The following is a 25,150-nucleotide window of genomic DNA, read 5'->3' as shown; positions in this document are numbered from 1 at the left end:
TCCTGTTCCAGCTGTCACCAACACACATCATGAAGAACTTGCGATGAAAAGCAAAGATGTTCGAGATTCCGCTAATTGTGCTTGATTTTCTAACAGGTTTGTGATGGTGGACCTCATTTTCAACTAACACATGAAGCAAAGCAACAGTGTAGCCTCCATGAGCTGGTTGCAGTTTGATGCCATGGCAGATTTAAGGGATGGTCAAGTCTTATCCAAGCCCAAAGCATAAACTTGCTTCCCAATTGCATTTCCGAAACTGCCACTACCCTATTTTCACAAAAGCCTGACTCATTGTGTGGCTGCTCATCCCAAGTCATGCATCAACTTGCATACTCCCTCATATCCTTCAAAGCTCACCCTCCAAGTCTACCCCCAGAAATGCATTATTCCACAAAGACAGAAAACTGACGATATCAAACTTAACGTACTGGCACTGTCCATTTTACCTGCAAAACAGTTTAGTCATTATTCTGCCTGTTGCAGCTTGGTCAGGCAGCTTGCTATGGCATAACATGCTATATCAGAAAGTAAGCATATTCAGTGCATGACCCGTATGAACTGCCTAGGGGAGCTGCCAAACTTGAATGAACTGATCTGCCAGAGTGGAAGAGATGGGAAAAGTCTAAGTCGGTAGTAAGTCAGATATAACTGCTCACTCTTCAGATCCACAATTTGTCGCTAGTGATCATGGAGGAAAGAGAGGAAGCACAGACAGATGGGGAGCACGCCTTTTCAGGCGAGCACTAGGGAACATTTCACAGGTTTTATCCCCAAAAAACCATTTCCCATTCCTTTTCTCAAGATGCCAATTCCTACTGGGATCAAATTCTGGAGTGCAAGTAAAGTCCAGTGTCTTTCCAAATGGCTGCCATTCAAATGAAAATCAAGTGAATACCATCAAGATATCTGATCTTCGAATAACCACAGCCTATATCCTCACCAAACATCCATTCACAGGGATCGCTCATCAGCCAGGTGGAGCACAGTTTCTGGCTGATTTCCCACTGCTTGGCCCAGAGCACTGAGCCCAAACTCGAATGCTGTACAGCCATCCTGGTCAACAATATCTGCTATCTCCGCACAAAGTGTGAGTTGAACTCAAGACATTCATGCCTGTATGGTTCAGTCACACACTGCCTGTACCAACTCCATGAAAATAAGGTGCAGAATAAATCATTGTACAGACGACAGGATTAGCTTGGTACTCACGCTGCCAAAAAAAAAGTGTTGCCCAGAAAGGGATTCAAGTGCACATTGATAAGGATACTAAAACTTCTGTCTGTGATTTCTAAATGCCACAGGTTAATCCTAAGATCATCCGCTGATAAGTAAGTTTCATAGTCACTATTGACTGAAATAGAGTTTATATGATATGTGTGTGCATTAGCAAATATTCTTCGAGGACTTGCTTCAACCATTAAATCCATTGGCTTGAATACTGGAACCTAGGAATGAGGAGAAACAAAAATGTTAAACCAGGAACAAAGAAGAAGCAGAACAGAACAAGGCATACCACTTTAAAACGGCTCTTCTCTAAGTTTTGTATGTAATGGAAGAAGGAGCAGGGCAAACACCCAAGGTCATCCCCATGTTCAATTCTCAAAGTTAACATTAGCTATACAAATGAAAACACGTACTGGTGATTCCAGAAAGCTTCATTTTTAAATTAAGGGCTTTGCAAGCAAAGAATGTGTTTTGTCTTTGGTGAGTGAGTGATGAGAAGTCATCAATTTACAGAGTCACAAGGAGAAGGAAATTAAGAACTTTCTGCATGCAGAGAATTACTGTGTGGAATGAGTGGACACAAAGCAGTTAAGGCAAAGTTCATTTTATTTTTTAACAGCAAAGTGGATAAACAGGGAAAGATGCATGCCCATGGGGAGAGTGTAGTATGATGCTTTTAGTTTGGATTGCACTAGCAAGAAGTTGGCATAGATACAATGATATGAATGCCTCTTTTTGTAATGAGAACTACAAAGACAATGTGCTAGCAAATCCATAATCACAGAAAAAAATCCAATATAGAAATCCCGAGTCAATGCTCACAAAACCAGATATAGACAATAGGAAACACAGACCGTAGGGTATTGCTTGCTGACCCTCAAGATTATGCAGGTGAGATTCTCATGCATGCCTTTGTTACATCTATTTTAATGCATTTCTAGTCAACCTCCCATCTTCAAGTCATGCAAAATTGTATTTCCCGTGTCCGAACTGGCATGACCTCCTGTCACCCATCACTCTTTTCACTGCTGACTTACAATGGCTCGTGATTCCTTGATTTTAAAATTCTTATCCTTGTTTTCAAATCTCTTCATCACCTCGCCCTTCCCCTCTCTGTACCCTGCTCCAGTCGGACTCCAAGATCTCTGCGCTCATCCAATACCAGCTCTTGTGCAAAAAATGATTTTGGTCATTCCAACACTGTCAGTCATGCTGTCGAGGCCCTAAAAGTTCCAGAATTCCCTCCCTGGACATCTCCAACTCTCTTTCCTCCTTCAAGGTACTGCCGAAAACCTACCATTTGGACCAAGTCATCAATCCGAACATCTCAATATTCAGTGTCATATTTTGTTTGCTAACAATCCTGCAGAGCACCTGGAGATGCTTCACTGTGTTCAAGGCACTAGATAAATTTAAGTTCTTGGTTTTCTGACTATCTGGAGCTAGGGCTAGGCCACCATTTGAATTAAAGATGCGGCACAACTTCCCCCATGTTTGTCTTCTGGGTCTTTGCATTAATGGCATCAAATATCTTGGAATTTTTCCTTCCTTAAAAAGGAAATTATTTAGTCTAGACTTCACACATGGCTTTCACTGGTGCAAAGTGCACAAAAACATATTGAATGGACAAAATAAATTCTGAAACTGAAAAACAGTTTGTACCAAATTCTCACCTTAAGTGTAGTGACTGTGGCAGGGTCCCTGTATCTCCCATCCTCTTCTTTCAAATTATAACCTTCTGGCCGTTTGTCTCTTTCACTGATTTTCCACAACTTTATTGTTTTATCTGTAAAACAAAGTAGAATTTGACCACATAACAAGTAGCATGAGCCCACTTCAGGACTCGAGTGCTAGTTCTGTGTCATACAAAATGAAAGTGTAACATTTTAACATGATTCCATTTGCAAAAATAAACCAGCTTTTGCAAGTTCAGCGAATGCACAAGCAAAATTACTGTCGGAAACACGGAATGATATGGAATTGAAACATCGATATTCATTGCATCACAGTCACTGAAATCAATACTGCATTATTACCACAGAATAAATTTATTGACGATGGAAATTATACAAATTGACTCCAAGTTCATAATTATCAGATCCACAAAAACACTTCAAATTTTAATTATGCTGAATGCTGTTTTCTTCTCCAGTCAAGGGCATTTTGGTGTGTGTGTGGTGGTGGTGGCTTGGGGGGGTTAAGGGTGGGTGAGGGGAGGACACGGTGTGTCTCAAGCAAACCATCTTTAGGCATGGTATGGCAATGCATTCTGTGCGCTGCAAAATCCCACAAACAGCATCAAGGTGAACTGATGAGCTGATCTTTTTTCCCAATAATTTTGGGCAGGACAGGGGGATTGGGACAGCTTTGCAGTGTCTTCCACCAGATCAATGTGAGCACCATTTCAAAAACCTCTGCCAAGTTCTGCAAACATTTTTGTTGCCAGGCTGTTCCAATGAGTTGACTGGGGCAAGGCTATGTGGCCCATCCATTCCAACAGGTGCCACAACTCCACACCTGTTTGAGAACACCCATTCAGAACAATATGAGGACAGCCTTTCTTCTCCTTCAACTTCCTCTCTCGTCAGAAACACAGAACTGCAGCAGAGCACCATCTGACAATGACCTGCCAGGATTAACTGTAATTTCAATATGCAAAGTGAAACAACAGTTTAAATATACATAGAGATTTAACATATCTCAAAATTCTATTTTTGTTATTCATTTATTAGACATAGGCATTGCTGGTAGAGGCAGCATTTATGATGTGTCCAACTGCTATTGAGGTGGTGATGGTTGAGCTAGCTTCTTGAATCCAAGTGAGTGGATTCCCAGGACCTTTCAGAGGGCAGTTTGGAATCACATATTGGCCAAACCAGGGAAGGATGGCAAGCCTCTTTCCCTCAAAGGACATGAGTGCACCTGAGTTCCATTACCATCAGTTATGTACCATGAATTATTTTCAAATGCTGTACCTTGTGTAGACAAGCCTGGCAGCCAATATGCCAACTCCAAAATGCCACAGACAACAGTGGGGAGGGAGGAAATCAAGCCAAGACACAAGGTGAGTGGCTAAGAAGGAAGACTAAAGGCCATCTTTTGTGATTTCCAAAGTTCTTCTCCAATTCACAGAAAACTAACTTCCAAATCTCAGCCACCATTGGCAAGCAGACCATGGTGAGGTTCACAAACCTTTTTCTTTAAACCAATGCATTGCAGCTCATTTCTCCCCAGCCTCCCAGGTTAACGATAGAATAATCACAATGTTAAGCCACAAGTTATAATCGGTCATGACCCCCATCCAGTTAATTCACGTCACCAAGATAGGAGATGCACAGCAATGGCACATGAAGCATGTATATTTTAGAAACGGCAGGCCAAAGCCTCGGATACATGCTAGCCACCACCTGATTCCTGAGACTTCCTCCACAATCAGGTGGGCAGGGAGAAGCAGAGAACCAATGCTCCAAAAACATGCTCCAAATTAAAACCAAGGTGCCACTGACCACCCAGCAATAAATAAAATTTCAGGGGACTCATTCAATTCACAAAAGCATAAATGTCTAACAGCTGTGACAACTAATTCTCACCATGGGCAGGTGTTTTAAACTTAGCCAATGTTCAACCAAGTTGTAATAAGTTCATAGTCCTGACACCTTTAAAGCTGGGTTTTCAAATACCCCTCCGATCTATATCAGAATTTGGGACAGATATCTCTTAAACTAGCTAGATTACCTAGATCTTAAACCTGTTCATACAGTCACACCCAGTCCAAATTCCTAGAACACAGTCCCAGATAAAGAAATCTCAAATCAAGAGGTGGTGAACAATGCAGCTTCTGCCATCTTTGTCACAGTGTTGGACAAAACCACAATAATTGGTTTGAAACCCACAAAAAAGCACAGGCCTAATAGTATTTGTTATTCACTCACGGCTCATGTACATCACTCTGGAGATGAGCATTTATTGTCCATCATATAAATTGCTCGAGAAGTTGATGGTGAGCTGCCTTCTTGAGCCACAATATTGCATGTCATCTAGGTATGGAATTGCACAATTTTCTTCCAAACTATCTTCAGATGAAAACCATTTTGCAAATTTGTTTCACGCAATTTTTATCTAAACTGGAGGAGCTATCAAATTAAACTGCCTTTAATAAATGTATTTTCCTCCTTTGTGGTAAATACAGGTTTGGCAACATTTGCCTTTGGTAAATGGTTAACTGTTCTCCACAAATGATTCCATGACAAATTTTCTTAGGGATGTGCATTGCTAATGCGGTCATGAAAAAGCAGAAATACTCTGAATCCTAATCATTTAAAGCATAAATTGTATTCCCAAGGACAACTCCTTGGATTTTGTGGTCAACAGTTAGGCTAACAAATACTATTAGGCCTGTGCTTTTTTGTGGGTTTCAAACCAATTATTGTGGTTTTGTCCACAATAAGGCTGTTATCGTTCGCTGCATTTACACTTGCCCACAAAATTTCTGTCGAAGTTTACACAGTAATTGGCAGTTATCAATTAAAGTGGGCAGAACGGGGTGGGGGAGGGTGGGAGGGAGGGAGGAAGGAAAAAAGAGGAGAGCTAAGGATTAAACAATGAATGTTTTCACACCTTGTGAGATGTCCAGTAATAAAATCTGAAGAACTGAGTATTCCCACTTTCAGAAGTTAATTTCTAGGGCTAGTGTGGCAGATTGGCATTAATTAAGACTTTTCACGCTGTGAAATATTCACTAGCACTTCAATGAGGGGGCCCTTATTTGTTCTGGTATCTTTAGTGGGTATCTAGTGAACAAGTATTGCAACTTTGTGTCCTTAATATCTCTGAAAACCAAATCTTTCAGTCAAACTTGCGAAGGAAATTGGGAAGCAATTTGCTGATTTCCACTTTTAACTGCATGAGAGAATACAGGTAGTTGCTGTCCAATTTACACCATAACAACTAAGTGCTGATTGCCTCAACATTATTCTTATTACAAAATCTGGGCTAACATGTTTTATGTGCGTCACACTGTACAAATGGCAGTAAAAACGGTATTATACTTTGCTGAAATGATGAGTTTGCTCAATTGATATCAGCGTAAAAGCTATCAACCAGCACAGCGCTTCATGAGAAGAGTCAAAAATTATGACAAGGCTTGCATTCATTCAGCACCTTCATGACATAAGGACATCCTGATGTGGTTCGCAGATAACTAAGTTCTCCTGAAGGTAGTTACTGCGGCAGTACAGGAAACATGACAGTCATCCTGCACGGAGCAACATACGCAAACAGCACTAAATGACCAAGCAGTCTGTTTTCGGTTGTTTGAAGGATAAATGTTTGCCAATAAATGGTGTGCTATGGCCCTCCTTTTATTTGAATACTGCCATGGGATCTTCCATTTGAGAGGATAGAGAAGGCTTCACTTGAAATTCTCATTTGAAAGACCTCCAAGTGCAAAACTCTTTCAGTAAGGAAAGGTCATTACAATCTGAAACATTAATTCTGTTCCTCTCCTCAGATGCTGCCTGACCTGCTGAGTATTTCCAGCATTTTTTTCACTTTAAATTTCCAGTGTGTGCAGTATTCTGCTTCATTCAGCAATGCATTGGTGTTTCAGCCAAAATTTCTTCTGTGTTCAAATCTTGACAGGGGCTTGAGCCCACAACCTTCTTTAAGTGGCATTCGCAAAATCAGATGTCATCAATTTGGGAATTGAATTCAAATGCAGAAAACATGATAGGTAAAAGCAGTGGCAAATAGGAAGACAATACCAAACAAATGTTTGAGATTTATCTCTGTTATTAACAGCACTGTGGGGGTAGCTACACCAAATGGACTGCAGCAGTCCAAGGAGGGTGCTCACCACCACCACCTTCACAAGAGCAATTAGGTGAGCAACAAATTCTGGCCAACGAAGCTCACATCCCATGAAAGATTTTTAAAAATCTGCAGTTAAGTTAATCCATCCACTTGAATGTATTTTCTATGAGCTCTGATGAGTTGTGCAGAGAGAAACATGAGAATCTCCAAATTACCAGTTACCTCAGGACAACCTTTCAGAAGCAACCACACAGGCTTGACTCGCCAACAAGGAACCAAGATGACACCTTAGCTCACTTTAACAAGAATTCTCTCTCCCATTCAAGCATCTTGCATTCTCCATTAGCACTGTTTTAATTTAGAAATGATGCCAGAGTAACGTAAGCCAGTTAGAAATTGATGCTCCCATTCACTATGCCCATATAAGCCATGGAATTATAAACAGACTTAAGTTTGCCAAGTGCTTTGAGGCATTTTCACACAAAAGTTACAATGGGAGCTTTTCTAAGATTCACAAACATTCCTGTGTCTAATCCCATACATCATTAAATAGAAGTTTAGAAGTTTAGCTCAAGATTGGGCTCAAATTTATAAAAGAAAAAGCAAAAAATCACCAAAAGCACAAGATGGCAAAACTTGGAGCAGGTTTTCAGCCCTCACTTTCCAATTCACAAGAAGCACATCAAATGAGTAAAAACTATGTGCTCATTGCATCATACACAGCACAGAAAACCCTCCAAACAATTAATCAAGAAGCCTGACAATGAAGCATCCTCACACATAAAAGGTCTGTCAGACCTGGTCCATTGCTGAGTGGAGAGGAACTTCAAAGTAAAACTCACCAAAAAGAAAATCCATGAATTATTTGGCAGATGCACTGTGACAAGTGTACAAATGGTGCCAAAATGGAATTCTGTTTGCTAATATAAGCTGGGGTGATGATAAGTACAACTGGCTTTGGGGCTTCTGGCTCAAGAAAATAGAAGGCTTTTTTTTTGAGCAATATCCAACATCCCTACTTCTGATCAATACCCAGAGGCTAAAAACTCCAAGGGGAATAGTGCGATTGTGGGTCAGTCTCCATGGTCAAATAGCTAACTAAATCAAGCTGGCCTCACATACATTAAAAAAAACCTGCCAAGTGAAATACCAGAGGAATGCTCTCACTTGGAGATGGGCGCTACCAAATATCACCAATGCTACCAGAGTACCAGTCAAAGCCTTGGCAGGCAAGGAGGGAGAAAACAGGAGGGTTTTTTTATATTTTAAATTTAAAACAGTCATCCAAATGCATTTGATTCCATCTTCACCACTAACTCAGTAATCCAACAGCAATCATATATTATTGGGTGTGGGAGAAATTCAACGAAGAACCCCAATACTTATTGCTATCCAGTAACTGTATCAACTCAGTATGAGAAAGTGCAAGAATATAGATATCATGCAAAGACATAGCGAGCATGAACAGCCTCCATTCTGAAGGCTCCAACATGGAGAATGGCCACCAGGCTGAAGTAAAATTGAACAAACAGCACCTCTCAACCAGTGCCCCAGCTTGCACAAGAGAACAAAAATAATTTGCAGGCAGTCCAAGAACCACAAAGCTGTTTCTTCAGTTTCTGTAAGCAGGGTGCCAGGTTGAGAGAGCATTTTTGGGGAAATGGAAGCTGAAGGGAGCATGAGTTGACCATTTGCTGTGGTTGGACGAGAGATCACTGGGCCAAAGTTCTGCAAAGCAGCAGTGCCAGTGGAACTGTTCTGAGCAAGAGGATGAAACACTGGCAAAGAAAAGAAACTTACCATTTGTCGAGAGCAGGAACTGTGCAGCATTTTGTTGGGGTAACCATCTAATTTTATTGATCTTTTCTTCAATTTCTAAACTTTTCAAGTAGTCAAATTCGGGTTCGTGGCTTTGAAAAGTACTGTAAACATTGTATTCACCTCTGCAATGAGGCTGGCTTTTGTTCTGAAAGAAATAGAATACATTAGAACACCAATGCTACCAGAACACCAAAGTAATTGGGATGGGGAAGCTGCAGAAGTTAACTGGTTCTTAAAAATCCTTCTCTGAATTTGCTGTGGGCTCTTTCTTTTATATGTCATTTATATGGATATCTCCCCTGCCATACTGACCAATGTTGCTTCACCAAAAAGCCATTATGAAATTTTATTCTGTTATTAGCAGTGAATATCCAAGACCAAGTAGTAATACATTAGTTGAGTGTTCTGACTGAACAGCATACAAATTAAAATCTATAAAATTAAACTTTTTCACTTTAACTTGTTACTGAAGTTTAAGAGTTCTCACTAGCTGAAAATAAGCTCCAAGGTAAACTTATCAGCAGCCGCAGTAATAATCTACGAGAAAATTTTTCCAAGCTGCGTTTGGAGTTGGAACTCAGGCAGTGAACATAGCACAGTTAGATAATCTGAAAACACGTCCTTTGCTCACAAAGCCACCTGGAGATGTTACAGGCTTCGCAAATGGTGCTAAAAATTCAAGTTGGTGAATAACTATCCTGTCTTCTGGCATAGTGTGACTCAACAGCCCTCATAACAATAAGCAGATTGATGCCCCACTTGCTTCATTTAGAACATAGATACTTACATCATCACAGAGACACCACCACCACAGTAACACTGTCTTTCACTTGCAACAAGCAGCTTTTTGTACTTGGAAAATTAATTTGCCTGAGAGGCGATTCAGTGCTCTCTTACTTGCCCCTCCAACTCTTCCCAGCTACAAACAGAATTCCAATCAAAACCAGAATTTTAATGTAACAACTCATTGCCCAGCAAGATGAAACTGGGGTCCACCTCAAATTCCATCTGGACTCAGCCACAATACAAACAACAAATCCAGGAACACATTATTAGCAACATACAGATCCATCCCTTTTCCAAATATAGGCATGTGGGACAACTGAACGGCTGAAACTTACTTTCCGATTAAGGGAGGTTCAACCAAAAGGTCCTTCAGCCAACAACATTGCCAGTCATTTGGAACCACACAAAGTAGGTTTCACTTATGTGCTGATACAAACTGCAACAACATTCAGGTATTATACAAGCAAAACAGTTCTATAACTGGGCGTAGTCTCAGCTACAGCTTCATACCCGGTGAGTATCGCTAATCAGCACATAAGAAAATATCCACGTTATCCAAATAATTGGGTGAAATTGCATAGGACAGTTTGCAACTTACTATTAACAACTTAATTCTAGAATTGAATAAAAATGGATTAAAAACAGGCCAAAATCCTGGAAGATTTCAATGACCTACAAATAAACTGGTCAGAGAAAGTAAAATGGGAAAAGGGAAAAAAAGCAGAAAATGCTGGAAAAATTTTTACACTATGTACAGGACTCCTTTCTTACCCAGTATCAAGGAAGCCCAAGAGAGGAATCATGACTGAAACTAGCAATGGGAGGTGAACCAGAGAGAAGAGACATGCAGAGATGCAGTGAGACACTAGCGATCAAAACGTAATAAGATTAAATGACTGAGACATAGTTCCTTGTCTCACTTATAGGTAATAGATTGGAAACATATAAAGAAATGAGATAGAACTAGAAAGTAAATTGGTAAAAAAAAACTTGTACATAAGCAGATCTAGATTCATAAATGATTAAAAGTAGCAATAGAAGTTAACAAAACCACAAACATAAACAAACCGCAAGAGGTTATTTCTCGAGGAAGAAAATTGAAACAGGTCCAAGTTCTGTTTAACTTATGCAGAACCTTGTTTAGTCCACGTTTGGGGTACTGAGTACAATTCTGATCTCAATACTACAGCAAAGATATAGAAGCACTGAATCAAGTTCAAAAAGATTTCTAAGGATGATACCTGAACTTTGATGACACAGCCATTAGGAAGGACTGAACAAAAATGAGAATGAGAGGTGACCTGATGCAGGTTTCTAAAATTATGAAGAAGTTCTATAGAGCTGAACTGGTTACGAGTAAATCTAATAAGGAATTTAGAAGTAATTTCTTTAATCACAGCGGTGAGAATGTCAAAGGCACTACCACGTGGAGTAATGGACGGGAATAGCATATACGAATTTAAGGTGAAGCTCAATAATTGTACAGAACAGTTATATTCCTAAGTTAATATGAATTAAGGTGGGCAGCAGCTCATGGAGCATGAAGACTGGCAACAATTTATTGCTATCAACATTTGAAAATAAGCATGGTGGCAACACGGGATGAATGGGTTATCATGATTGCTCTGAACAGCACTCTACGGCAAATCTGACACAACCAAGATGCACAAATGGCTACTTCATGCTTTATTTGATCTGGAACCATGAGGACTTATTCTCTTCAAACGTGTCTCTGTGCTAGACAAATAATACTCACCTCTTGCTCCTGCTGGAATATGACGACTCTACCCCCCTTGTCCCCGGTTGCTAGTAGTTCTCCAGAGTGGTTGAATTCTACTGTGGAAATAATATCAGCTGTGAAGAACAAGAAGATGGAAAAAAATCAGTAGAATTAACGCAGGCACTAAAACTTCAGCAAAACAAAGAACACCCAAGTTGTTTTTAGCTGTTAACATTATGCAACTCTTAGCAATATCATTTCTAAATCTACAACAAATAAAAAAAGGCCGATTCAAACGAACTTCTCTGGAAATTCAGTCTGCCATTGTTCAGAGTGATCTTTTGGACAGTGAAATCTTGGATCTATTGAAGCCAATGGAAACAGTTTCTTTTATAATTGTATTTTGTTGAACACAAAACAGTCATATTTAATTTTCAACATCTTTTCTGGCAATCTTATACAAATAATCCCTGAATTACTCTCTAGGTTTGGGGAGCAGTGAATAGCTGTGAGCTACATGTACTAACTTGCACTTTAGATCTTCTGCATATTAAAGATGCTTTTATAGGATAGGGTATCAACTACAAATGCCAGTCAACAGAGCCTTTGTTTCAACCATGGAGAACTGGTAGTACTGTGTCAGGAGGTCATAAATTCAATCCCCACAACAGAGTCATGTGCTCAAAACTTCCTTTCTGTACAATCTTCAAGCTAAGGCGTGAAACCAAGGAACATTCTGCATTCTCTCAGGTGGACATGAAAATATCCCAGGGCATCCTTTGAAGAACAGCAGACTTCTCCCTGGGATTCTGTCTGGTATTTATCCTTCAACCAACATCAATGGAATAGACTGTTCAATCAGCTCTCTCATTTCTGTTTGTGGGACCTTACTGCACACAAATTTCCATCTTACCATGATTATAACAGTACCCAAATTTCAAATGCATATCAACAATTGTGAAGTACTTTAGGGCTTGGAGAGCTTGCAATTAACACAATTTAAATTTAATCTTGCAAGTTTAAATTCAGCAAACAGCAGCAGCACTTCATTTTCTAGCTTTTTTCATCTGTGCCAGGTCTCAGAAACAGTAATTTCTTTAATTCATTCATGGGATGTGGGCGTCGCTAGCTAGGCAAGCATTTATTGCCCATCCTTAATTGTCCTTGTTCAGAAGGCATTTAAGAGTCACATTGCTGTAGGTCTGGAGTCACATGTAGGCCAGGCCAGGTAAGGGTGGCAGATTTCCTTCCCTAAAGAACAATAATGAACCAAATGGGTTTTTACAACAATCGACAATGATTATCATTAGACTTTTAATTCCAGATTTTTATTGAATTCACATTCCACCATCTGCTGTGGCAGGATTTGAACCCCAATCCCCAGAACATTACCCTGGGTCTCTGGATTGCTACCATACCACTACGCCTTCACCTCACCAAATTAAGGGCCACTTCACCATACTTATCCCACAAAACCAAGTGCTATCTTGATGCACATACACAGACATATGGGAACAGCTCAGCCAGATTTCCTGATGCATATCATAAGTACAAGTGTTCAAAAGGGCTCAGCTCTTGTCAAAAGCACCCTGCATCTACGTAGGACAGAGTACAACAGTGAGCACAGTGTAGTCAGATCTGGCGTCTTACATAGTGTAAATCAAAAATTATTTAATTTTAAATTATCTGGGCATTTTAATATTTTTGCATCATATTTACATTTCACAGTGAGATTTACATTGCTGAATGCAAATTTTCAGTGGTGGGCTGCATGGAGCCATTTAAAGTCAAGCCAGCAGCACCCAAAATCTAGGATGTGTGCATAACTGAAGAAAAAAGCATGGTGTTTTGGACATGCCGCTGGGCAGAAATCAAGAAGAGAATTGCCTTCATGTAAAAAGAAAAGCTCCATAGCCATACCAAGACTTAAATATTGTTCCTCAGCGAGTTCTTGAAATGTCCCTCTCTCACAAGATACAGAGGCATAGACAACACCCCAGCACACTCATCATCCAAGTAATCTTTACATTTTATCAATGCTCCTCTAAACCCCTTGTTCCTAATCTTGAAAAGACATGATTTTAGTCTTGCACATGCATATTGCACTTAAGTCTTAAACACACTGACCTGCACGCACTTTTGCCTCTTTGTATACTCACTGTATTGGAACTGTACTGTATTGAGAGCTGTGACTAGTGGTGTTCCGCAGGGATCAGTGCTGGGACCTTTGCTGTTTGTAGTATACGTAAATGATTTGGAGGAAAATGTAACTGGGTTAATTAGTAAGTTTACAGGCGACACTAAGGTTGGAGGAGTTGCAGATAGTGAAGAGGATTGTCAAAGGATACAACGGGATATAGATTGGTTGGAGACTTGGCCGGAGAAATGGCAGATGGAGTTTATTCCGGACAAATGCAAGGTAACGCATTTTGGAAGGTCTAATACGGGTAGGAATTATAGGCAGAACCCCTTAAGTGCATCGACAGGCAGAGGGATCTGGGTGTACAGGTCCACAGGTCACTGAAAGTGGCAATGCAGGTGGATAAGATAGTCAGGAAGGCATATGGCATGCTTGCCTTCATTGGCAGGGGTACTGAGTATAAAAGCTGGGAAGTCATGCTGCAGCTGTATAGAACCTTGGTCAGGCCACACTTGGAATACTGCGTGCAATTCTGGTTGCCACATTACCAGAAGGATATGGAGGGTGCAGAGGAGGTTTACCAGGATGCTGCCTGGTCGGAGGTTATTAGCTATGAGGAGAGGTTGGAGAAACTCGGATTGTTCTCACTGGAGTGACGGAGATTGAGGGGCAACTTGATAGAAGTTTACAAAATTATATGAGTGGCATGGACAGAGAAGATGGTCAGAAGCTTTTTCCCAGGGTGGAAGAATCAATTACTAGGGGACATAGATTTAAGGTGAGAGGAGAAAACAATAGAGGAGATGTGCGGAAGTGCAAAATGTTTTAGTTTGACAGGCAATATGATTGGCGCAGGCTTGGAGGGCCGAAGGGCCTGTTCCTGTGCTGTAATTTGTTCTTTTGCTCTTTGTATTGTCTCATGATTGCCCAGAACCTCAAAATTGTGTAACTCCTAAACTCATTTAGTGTTTCCTCCTTTCCACAAGCATAAAGGTTTTGAAAGCCCAAGCATCACACATGATTTCCTTGAAATCTCTGTCTATCTCACGTTCTGTCCTGCACTTTTCAACCTTGCTGGGCTCTTTACCCAGGTTTCTATACTTAATTAAAAGAACTTCCTCATAACAAGGAAGGCAAGAACAGGGTATGTGACCCCAATACCTGAAACTATAATTCAAAGCAGACATTTACACAACAGCATTAGTGAAGGCAAAACCCACCTCCCATCTCACTGGATAACCACAAGGACAAAGATAAGAGGAATCCTCAAAAGTTAGAATCTCACCCTTAGCAAAATTAAATCAAACTTCACTTTCCACAGCTTATTACCACCCACTCTTATATCTATTTTTGAAGATCTTCAGCAGAACTCTTCATCATTATTCTGTCAGATCAGAGCAAATAACTCCCTTCAAATGGCAGTCAACATCTCTCAACCCTTTACTGCAATAATTTAGACTTAAGGGCTTGCAAGTATGAATTGCAATTATAAAATCAAAATCAGTTATTGAAATGGTCAAAATCCTGACACTGCCCTCCTCATTACTTCTCATCTTCAGGTTATAGAACAGAAGATCAAGTTTGCATGTTTCTACATTTTTCCATTAATATATCTCCAACCTGCGCTCAATTCTGAGTTGTGTTGCTCTTAAAGTGGTAACATTATTTGGGGAGCTGATTGAGACCTCAAGACATTGGTGAAAAGTACCCCAATTTCCATTCGAGATTTAAATCAACTTATCCATAGTCCTCTCAGCAATCTCTTACACTGAACAAAATTTCTTCCAGCCAAATTTTACCTTTTTATTCTGAACTTAACCTTCAAACACCTCAGGAATGCATACTTTACATGCTATCTTTTTACAAAACATATCGCTGACGAAAACCTTCCAGTTTCCAGACACTGCAGGAGTCTTTGTAACAAAACATGCTTCAAATGCCAGATGGCAGCCCTTCGCAGCTCTGTGAATATCGTGAACCAAGCTCAGGGTAGGCAATCAGCTCAGTAGTGTATTCTTCTTCTGATCATTCAGATGCCATCTTGCCATCTGATGCAGGTCTATGAGCCTGAACAATGAGCGCAAGATTACCCAACAGTTAATTTAATTGTTAAGCAGCAACTGATTGCTCGTGTCTTTCTATCTGTAATCATTTGGTTCCCAAAAGTCTTGCTGGGAAGACCATGCTCGATCTGCCCGTCTCAGTTTGAGGTCGACCCTTGTACTATCAACATTTTCCACATATTTAAGGATAGAAAAACCTCCAAAAGTACAAGATTCTGAAGAACAGTCTTGGAACAGAAAAACTCCAAGGGCACTAAGTTAAGCTAAGGTGAAGCCATAACCTACTGCCACCTGAACGACAAATGGGGAGACAGAGATACAGAATGACCATGATTGGCCTGATCCTTTTAAATCATCAATAACTTTCTTTTCCCTCCTCTCCTTGGTTGGTCCCATCTGTTGCAATGTCACTGAAGATTAACATAAGGCGGCTGGTTATTTATAGCTGCTTTACTTGAGGCACTCCATGGGCACATCATTACTATTCCACAGCTCTTCACAATTGCAAACACTCTTCTGATTCACACTCTCAAACCAGTTCATAGTTGAATATTACAAGCATAGCTTCAAATTGTCCTTACTGTGTGAATTAGAATGCAATCATACTGATGTCAAGCAATCTTCATTCCATAATACAGTAATAAACAGCTGAGTCCAGGAGCAAGCCTTACTCTAAATATTTTTGGGGCTTTCGTCAACTCAGAGCAACTTGAACTCCCAATCAATTGCCGATCAACTGATCTTCAAACTTAGAAGTGAAAATCTCATCTACTGTGAAATCTTAAACAAAAACCTATGTCGCTTCTCAGACGATCAAGCGCTTCTCAGACGATCAAGCGCTTCTCAGAGTTCCTGAAAAAGGAAATCTCAGACTATGTACACCATATGTATTTAAAATTTTAATTATTCCTAATACTCATCAAAAGGAAATAAACGAAGAATAGATTCTCTTCACATGCCACTCAACAATATTTAACTGCCAAAACCAAATCCTCGCAAACTGGAAGAACACCACCTCATCTTTCGACTAGGCACTTTACAGCCTTCCGGACTGAATATTGAATTCAACAACTTTAGGTCTTGAGCTCCCTCCTCCATCCCCACCCCCTTTCTGTTTCTTCCCCCTTCCTTTTGTTTTTTCCAATAAATTATATAGATTTTTCTTTTCCCACCTATTTCCATTATTTTTAAATATTTTAAAATCTTTTATGCTCCCCCCACCCCCACTAGAGCTATACCTTGAGTGGCCTACCATCCATCCTTAATTAGCACATTCATTTAGATAATATCACCAACTTTAACACCTAAGTGTTCTTTTGTTCTGTTGTCTGTGACATCTTTTGATGATCTGCTTCTATCACTGCTTGTTTGTCCCTACAACCACATCCCCCTACACTTCTCTCTCTCTCCTCCCCCCCCCCACCCACACACCCCCACACACACCTTAAACCAGCTTATATTTCGCCCCTTCCTTGGATTCACCTAGTTCTGTTGAAGGGTCACAAGGACTCAAAACGTCAACTCTTTTCTTCTCCGCCGATGCTGCCAGACCTGCTGAGTTTTTCCAGGTAATTCTGTTTTTGTTTTAAAACCAAATCCTTGCCTGGGCGAGTGCAATTCCAACAATACTCAAGAAACCCAACAGCATCCAGGACAAAGCAGCCTGCTTGACTGGCACCCCTTCTAACATTAAACGTTCACTCCATCCACCACCAATGCTCAGTGGCAATCGTGTGTACCATCTACAAGATGCACTGCAGGAACTCACCAAGGCTCATTCGACAGCATCTTCCAAACCTGCACCTCTACCATCTGGAAGGACAAGGGCAGCAAATGCAAGGAACCCCACTACCTCAAAGTTCCACTCCAAGCCATACACCATCATGACTTGGAACTATATCGCTGTTCCTTCAATGTCACTGAGTCAAAATCCTGAACTCTGTCCCAGGAGCACTGTGGGTGTACCTCCACCACATGGACTGCAGTGTTTCAAGAAAGCACTCACCTCCACCTTCTCAAAGGTAATTAGGGGTGGGCAGTAAATGCTGGCCTGGCCAGCGATGCCCACATCCCATCAACAAAAATACTATTTTAATTTCAGGCACTTGAGATTATATTGCACAGTGCTGTAGAAATAGCTTTTAAAGAACAATAACCTAATGGAAGCAGACAGACCTCCATGCCGAAGGTCACAGTAAATGGGCAAATCCATCAACCTCACTCTGCTAAGGCAAGGAAGAATAACACATACAAAATTCCCATTCGTGATCAACATTCAATGACCTCTAATGTAGTTTGTCTGTGGGCAATTGAGACCAAGAGTCTGACTCAGTAATGACGACCTCATTCAGGCTGAGTGACATGCCACCACAGTACAAGTCATAGTTCAAACACGAAAAGCTACCTAGCAAACACGATCAGAAATCGCACCCCTTCCACGTACAAGGCTACATCTCATTGGCATGCTCCAATTTTACATTCATTCATCTGTATTTCTCGCACAATGACTGATCATGACAGAAATTAATTCTTTTATATCTATTTCCAGCAGCTTATTTTAGTTTCGATGCCATTTGCTTACCAATATCCTTAAGAGTCCAATGAACTACACAGGCAAAGCACAGCCTTTGCTTCAATGAGTCATGTTGGATAATGAAGCAGATCAGTAATTGAGCAGAAGTTTGTCACTGGCTTCTGTGGGTACCAATATATTAAAGGAAAAGCAATGATATTGAAGCAAATGTGCTTTACTGTTGTATAATGTGTTTGTTCACCACCTGAAATTGCTCCCAGCACCATTCATCCTATCATTATACAGTACAATCACCAGACTCAAAGTTTGAAAGTGAAACAAATTCTACTGCTGGGACATTTTTCATAGTTCAAGTTTTAATTTTAACATTAACTCAACTGACAATACTGCTGAAACACTATACCTGATCATCATCATCTTTTGTATAGCTTCTGGAGCTGAAGCTGTTGTCAGAGTTTTAATGTCTTTCCCTAACCAATCCAATGCCGTAACACCAGGATGTCACCCTCAAACCTGAGTCAGTATTCACACTGTACGCCTTCAGGTACAATGGACTAGAGCACAGGACTTCTTTTCACCTTTTTTGAAATCACATCAGAACAATCCTCAAATGTGCGAAACTCTTGAAATTTCAAGTCTCAGGTCTTGCAAAGTTTGAGCATCTTTGCGCAGCCCAGTGGAAAACATACCAGTTACCAGCCTTCGCTGATCAGAAACTGCAAGGTACATTCACTTAAATCTTGTAAATGGGTGTTTGTTGAGAATTAAATGAGGAGGCTTTCTGACAAAACACTGCCAGCCGCACCACCACATCCAACCCCCAACCCCCCACCCCCACTGTCAAACAAGGCTTTTGTGAAGGGTGGTTCAATCAGCAAGTCAACAATCCAGTGCAAAATCTTTTGAGCTACTAACTAGTCGAATATGTTCAACAACAGGCTGCCTGAAGGAAGAGACATGCATAACAGATTTCACATTATATTAAAAAGTGTTTCAACCCTTAACTCAAAAAAACAAACATCCCATACCTTGGTCATAGGATGCAGTGGACATCAGCGTATTTAGGCCAGAGAAAGACGACTTAATTGACTGGGAGAAATGACAGGGGAAGCATTTCATCGTCCACAGCACGCTAATATGCTTGTGAATTCTCACTTGTTAACACCACGCCCCAAAACAAAAAGGATGAAGACGACCTTTCAATCTTTTTACACAGTTTCAATTAATTGCAAGATGCGGTGTCTTGCCCTGCAAAGGCAACACACATGACGTGTATTAACCAACAAAACAGCCGCCTTCTCCCTTTTTTCTTCTCTTGCCAAGCGTGCTATTTTTACAGTAATCCCCAAGCTGGAAGAATGTCAAAAGAAAGAGAAAATAAACAGCTAACCATGCAGTCAGGATTTTCTTTCTTCATATTGCACAATTCAACTGTCTGCTTCTGCAACACCATTCTTCAAATCGGGAGATCAAATTCAACATTCGGCTCATTTCTCTGGACCTCACAACAATCCAAAATCAAAATTGGTTCCCTGCAGAAAATGTACAATGGTTTTCTCCACCCCTTCACAAGTGCCAACCTTGAACAGCATGGATCAGTGGAAATGTGCACTACTGCTGTGCTTTTCAAGGTTAAGATGACGTCACCTCTCCTCCCAGACTTAAGCAACTCCTTGCACCCTTAATACTTCCATCTGCACCAACAATTTCAATATTTAAGCATTTCTGATCTGGAACATAATGGGTAGAATCAAACCAAATAGATTGCATATTTCTGCTCTGAATCACTAAAATTTGGGTTTAGTTAGTTTTGAGGTTATATTTACTTGCTCATTGATAGAAAGGCAAAAGTACTCGGATGGGATTAAAAAAAGTCAAACTCAAATTCCAAACGAAAACATAATAATCTTTAGAAAAGTTTGTACTGTTTCATTATCACAAACTACTTAATTATCACTGGATCATGTCAACGTTAATCAATTTTTAAAGTTTGGAACTTTGGCAAAAGCAGCTGTTCCTTCGCTTCTCACCCATTCCCATACTTTGAAAATTAAGAAAAGACATTTGCTCCCAATTAACAAATACATTAGGGCGCCATTTCAAGTTGCCTCGTTCAATGTCGTTCTGCTTTACCATCACAAATTTAATGGAGCCACTAAGTGCACTTCGGATTATTTCGCACCTAGACCTACGTTGCGTTGACTGACCTGATTGGTGTAATTTTGGAGATTATCCCTTCCTCCCCAACCCTTGCACTTGGCGCTTCCTTCCCCAACCCGCCAATTTATAGCCCCTCTTGCTTAGTGCTTCGCATCATTCCCCTCTCTCTCTCCTTCACTGTCAAGAGTCGGCAAGGTGTGTGTGTGTGTGTGTGTGTGTGTGTGTGTGTGTGTGTGTGTGTGTGTGTGTGTGTGTGTGTGTGTGTGTGTGTGTGTGTGTGTTGGGGGTGGGGGGGGGAGGAAGAGTCGGCAAGGGGGTGGGGGAGAGTCAGCAAGGGGGTGGGGGGGGGAGAGTCGGCAAGGGGGGGAGCATGCGTCAAGTGGGAGGAAGGTAGAAAGAGTTACCATATTTCTTTTAGAAATTTAAATTCACATTGTGACATTTCATTTAAGAATACAGGAATTTAGCAATGTACAGTATTTTAAACTTAAGGCATAATGTTTTTTTCTGACAAGGGAGGTCTTACAGAACCTAACTACAGCTTTTACATTGATTGTATGGGAAAATCTGATTAGCTTAAACAGGTTCACTTTAACTCTCACTTTTCAGGAACCCAACTATAACGTTAAGCGAGGAATTAAAGTACTGTACTTCATTTTTTCAAGAGGGTCTGCAATGTGACATGTTCTGAATTTCTCTTGCACAAACTAAGTATGTACCAGCTTACTCTGTGATCAGCAACATTAATACAAGAGCACAACTGCTCTCCAGGCAGTCAGAAGAGAACCATCTCACTAAAAACGATACCATCTCAGTAAAAGTGGAGTTCAGAGTCTTAAAAAAGAATGAACTTGCATTGTGATGGGACTTTCACAAGCTTGGGCACTTCAGTCATTAAAGTGCTTTTGAAATATAGTCACTCTTGTAATGTAGGAAACACAGCAAGCTCCCACAAACAGTCATGTAATATGACCAGCTGTGGTGTTAACTGAGTGGCTGATGCAGAGTACATCCTGAGGAACCAGAAATGATTCTCTCCTCCACGAACAGTAAGGAAGCTCCTAAAACTCAAACCCCTCCCACTGACACTCAGCAGAGTAGTCCAAATGTATACAGGGACTACACAGGGAAGCCCTCAACCAACTTGACCAGAAAACTATCTTGTCATTATCACATGGCTGTTTGTGGGAGCTTGCTGTTCAGAATTTGACATTACAAGTAATGTACTTCAAACATACTTTTGTATGAAGAATAAAATGAATAAGGTCTTTTTCCTCCATACTTTAACCATAATTCTAATCATCTGTGGCTATGTCATGTACGTATTGCAGGCTGAGGAGGACAAACATTAAACCGCCCACCAGTTGATCCATGTGCTGATTTTGCCAAGATTTGCCGATATCAAGGTGTACCTCATATAACTGAAGCCAATAGGTTATTGAAATGGAAAAGGAGGTGAAGCAATCCAAACCCATAGCAATTTCACCACAAAATCACTTTAAATAATCACAGAGAGCTCCAAAGCTTGAGTCAACCTTAGCAAGATACTGAACCATGGGTTTGCGCTTGCCACTGGATGGAAAACATGGGTGATTTTCTACCTCCCCATCCCAATTCTGACACCTGTACTGCTACCCTGGTTGAGATCAGCTAGGGAGGACCAGGGATTGAACACACGAGTTGCATGTTCTGTGTGGCTTGGTAACATGTCAGGTCAGTATGCATGTATGCATTCAGTCATTAGGGTGGCAATGCTAAAATCTTGTCAATATGGTTCAAAGAAAATACTTTGTATCATTATCTAACTCAAAATTCTTCTAACATACATCTCTTTTGGAGGAGATACCTAATCAAAGCTGTTCCCTAGCATGAGGATGTCTAATATAGTGAATCTATTTTAATTGCAATTCAAAATTAACTTCTGGAAATCATTCCGAGTCACCACAGCAGAACCTCCACCTTGGAGCAGTTTTAGTCAAGGAACACGATTTCCAAACTTTCACTCTTTACCGTTGAGCCACACGTATCTTTCACCAAGGTTTGCCTACGTAAAAGGTGCCTGTACTTCAAAGGTAATTGCATGGTTGCGAAATTCTTAAAAGTTTGAAAAGTTGAGAAAAATGAAGACCTGCACCTTTCAAGATCGCCAAATTAAGTATCCAGCCAATCAAGTATTCTGGAGGTGTAGTCACTATTGTAAAGTTGGAAACACGGCAGTCAATTTGTGTACATCAAACTCCAACAAACAGCATATGATGATAACTAAGTAAATATCACAAAACAGATTACCAAGGGATAAATATTGGCTAGTAGAGATAATTCACATGCTATACTTCACAACAGTGCCTTGGGATATTTTCTATCCACCAGAAGGAGCAGACAGGGCCTCAGTTTAACATCTCACTCCAAAGACAGGATCACCAACAATGCAGCACTTACTCAGTACTGCATTCAAATTTTGTGTTCGAGTTCTGGAGAGAGACCTGAACCCATAAACTTCTGACTAAAGGCAAGAGTGCTAACAACTGAGCCACAGCTGACACTGAAGTCCTGACAATGATAATACAAATTCTATTTGTCAAAATACAGCTTTGAAATCACGGCGAACGGTTAAATGAACTCGGCTCTTTTTAATGGGATAAAGATAAAGGTTATTCACACCACAAGAGGAATCCTTAAACATGTAAAAGGAAGACTGCTAGCTAGTCTAAGCACATTTAAAACAATAATTAAATTTAAATCCTAACTCCCTCATAAAAAACAGGAGCATTGGAGAAACTCCCATCTCACACAGAGTACCTCCAATAAGAAAGAGACCCAAAACAGGAGGTCTTCTTGGCATGCAAAACCAGTGTGACACTTTGACACATGAACTGACAGCTGATTTACCACTCCAAGAAGGACTTCACATTCTTAGTATCGATCATGATCTCAGGATGCCCCTAGGCACTTCATTTTTTGTAAATTGAATCATTGTTCTTTAATAATCTAATGCACTAACTACTTGGCATGTATCAAGGTCACACAAACTTGAAAATGGGTAGTTAAGTAAGTTAAGAGGAGGCTTCAGTCAAAAGAGAAAGTTTAAAAGCACACTGGGGGAATACCTTGCTCTTTTTCAAATTGAACAATATGATCTTTTTATCCACCTGATGAGCAAGGCAGGAACTCAGTTTAACATTTCACCTGCAAGCTGAATCATCAAACCACAGAGCTCGTCAAACTAATGCTATCATTTGCTCCATTTCCCACCATCTTTTTAAAAAAATCATAATTACTCATGCTTTTCTTCTCCCAACATTTCGACCCCTTTGTCTCTCATGAATTCACTGACTCTTAATAGGTCTGTGGGCGCTAAAAACCTTCTGGTATCTTTTGCAAGTGCCATTTGTTTACAAACAGAAAGAGTTTGACAGACTATTTTAACAAGGAGGGCATGGCAGTGAGCCCAACCCAATCCACACAAAGATAGTTTCTTGCAGGGGTGGATAAAGAAAAATTTGAAGCCCGATTTTACCGTCACTCGCCCAGTGACACTGTTACCAAGTATTGTGTCCAAGATCATTGAATGTTCCAGATTATAAATCAAACCTCTAAACCTGTATATTTCAGTTTCACAACACATGGGATCTTTATCCTGAGGTGAGCTCAGAATGGAATTGGCTGCCATCATGAGAAGGGGACTTTACCCCACCACTCCCCAACAGCTCTAAACCATGGTGAACAGTAAATTCTCAGTGTAGGCAGCCATTTCCTTTCAGCTTGAAGCAAACACAAACAGGCTGACAACAGAAGGTTACTGGGTTGTTGCTACTGAAGCATTCTTGGAGAATCAGGTGGTCACAGAACTATTCAAAAGTTGCAGCCTCTGAAGACCATCAAAGCCATTCAAGAACAGAGATCAGTTTGAATAGAAAAGAGACTCAAAATGGCACATCTGTTCTGGTTCAAGAACTGCAGTATTTTTGTTTCAGTAGTTATTGAGGGCGCAGGGGAGCAGCACTCTCGTGTGGAATAATGCTAAACTAATTCCCTGCTAAGTCTCACAGGGCAGTTTCTCAAGCAGCATTAGACACCAACAGCACCAGGATATTACAATTATGCCTCTCCTCAACAAATTAAAATGAAAGCTGAGATCTCAACCATTTAAATGGGTCAATTATAATCATCAGGAGCTGGGAACAAAAAGGAAAACTTGACTTTTCAAAAATATGGGGAAAAAAACGCTTAATAAAAATGTTGAGCAGCACCCACAGAACAGCAGTGATATTCAAAGCCCGCAACGACAGCAACAACATCCATAGATCACGTTGTCTATCTTGACCTATGACAGTCTACATCCTGTCAGCAGAGCATCATTTGCTGCAGTTATGGGCAAATCCATTTTCAACTTCAGTATCAGCAGGGAAGACATTTCAAGGGAGGCTTGTGTTCAGCAGAGAGGGAGAAAACAGAATGGAGAATTAAAGCATGCATCAGTGAACATCAATACACATCAGTATGCAACACAACAAACATGCATGCTGGCCTGAAACACAATAAATATCAGTGACTCAGTGTTAACCTTCCAAGCAAAAACATACAGCAGGGCTGCCAGCAGCTAGAAGCAACCCACGTACCACTCAAGTGCTCTGCAACACTTCAATACCGACGACAGTCATATAGAACATTAATACCCTACTCCAACCTTTGTGGATTCACATCTTTCTTTTAACAGAATTACATATTTAAGATCATACCCTTGGCAACCATCTGCCCCATCACAGGAATTGCAAGCTTTTTTTTTGAATAATTCAGCTTTGTTCCAAAGAGAACAGTTTGTAGTCAATGGCAATTGCTGAACCCCTGCATATTTCAGTTTCTTGTCTGTCACTGCATTGCACACAAACAAT

General features: G+C 40.5%; 1 protein-coding gene across 1 annotated transcript in view; it reads right to left on the bottom strand.

Moving 5' to 3' along the window:
* LOC121289805 (serine/threonine-protein phosphatase 2A 55 kDa regulatory subunit B alpha isoform) overlaps positions 1-25,150 on the bottom strand; it is a 66,573-nt gene that overhangs the window by 13,904 nt on the left and 27,519 nt on the right. Inside the window, exons 3-6 of the mRNA XM_041209644.1 lie at positions 11,399-11,496; positions 8,836-9,001; positions 2,898-3,010; positions 1,268-1,445 (exon numbers count right to left, since the gene is read on the bottom strand). Coding sequence (XP_041065578.1) covers positions 1,268-1,445; positions 2,898-3,010; positions 8,836-9,001; positions 11,399-11,496 — 555 coding nt within the window. The remainder of the gene's footprint in view (positions 1-1,267; positions 1,446-2,897; positions 3,011-8,835; positions 9,002-11,398; positions 11,497-25,150) is intronic.

This window comes from Carcharodon carcharias, chromosome 17, assembly GCF_017639515.1.
Source record: "Carcharodon carcharias isolate sCarCar2 chromosome 17, sCarCar2.pri, whole genome shotgun sequence".
Classification (NCBI taxonomy): domain Eukaryota; kingdom Metazoa; phylum Chordata; class Chondrichthyes; order Lamniformes; family Lamnidae; genus Carcharodon; species Carcharodon carcharias.
Note: the sequence above shows the minus strand (reverse complement) of the source record. Positions and strands in the feature narration are given on the sequence as shown.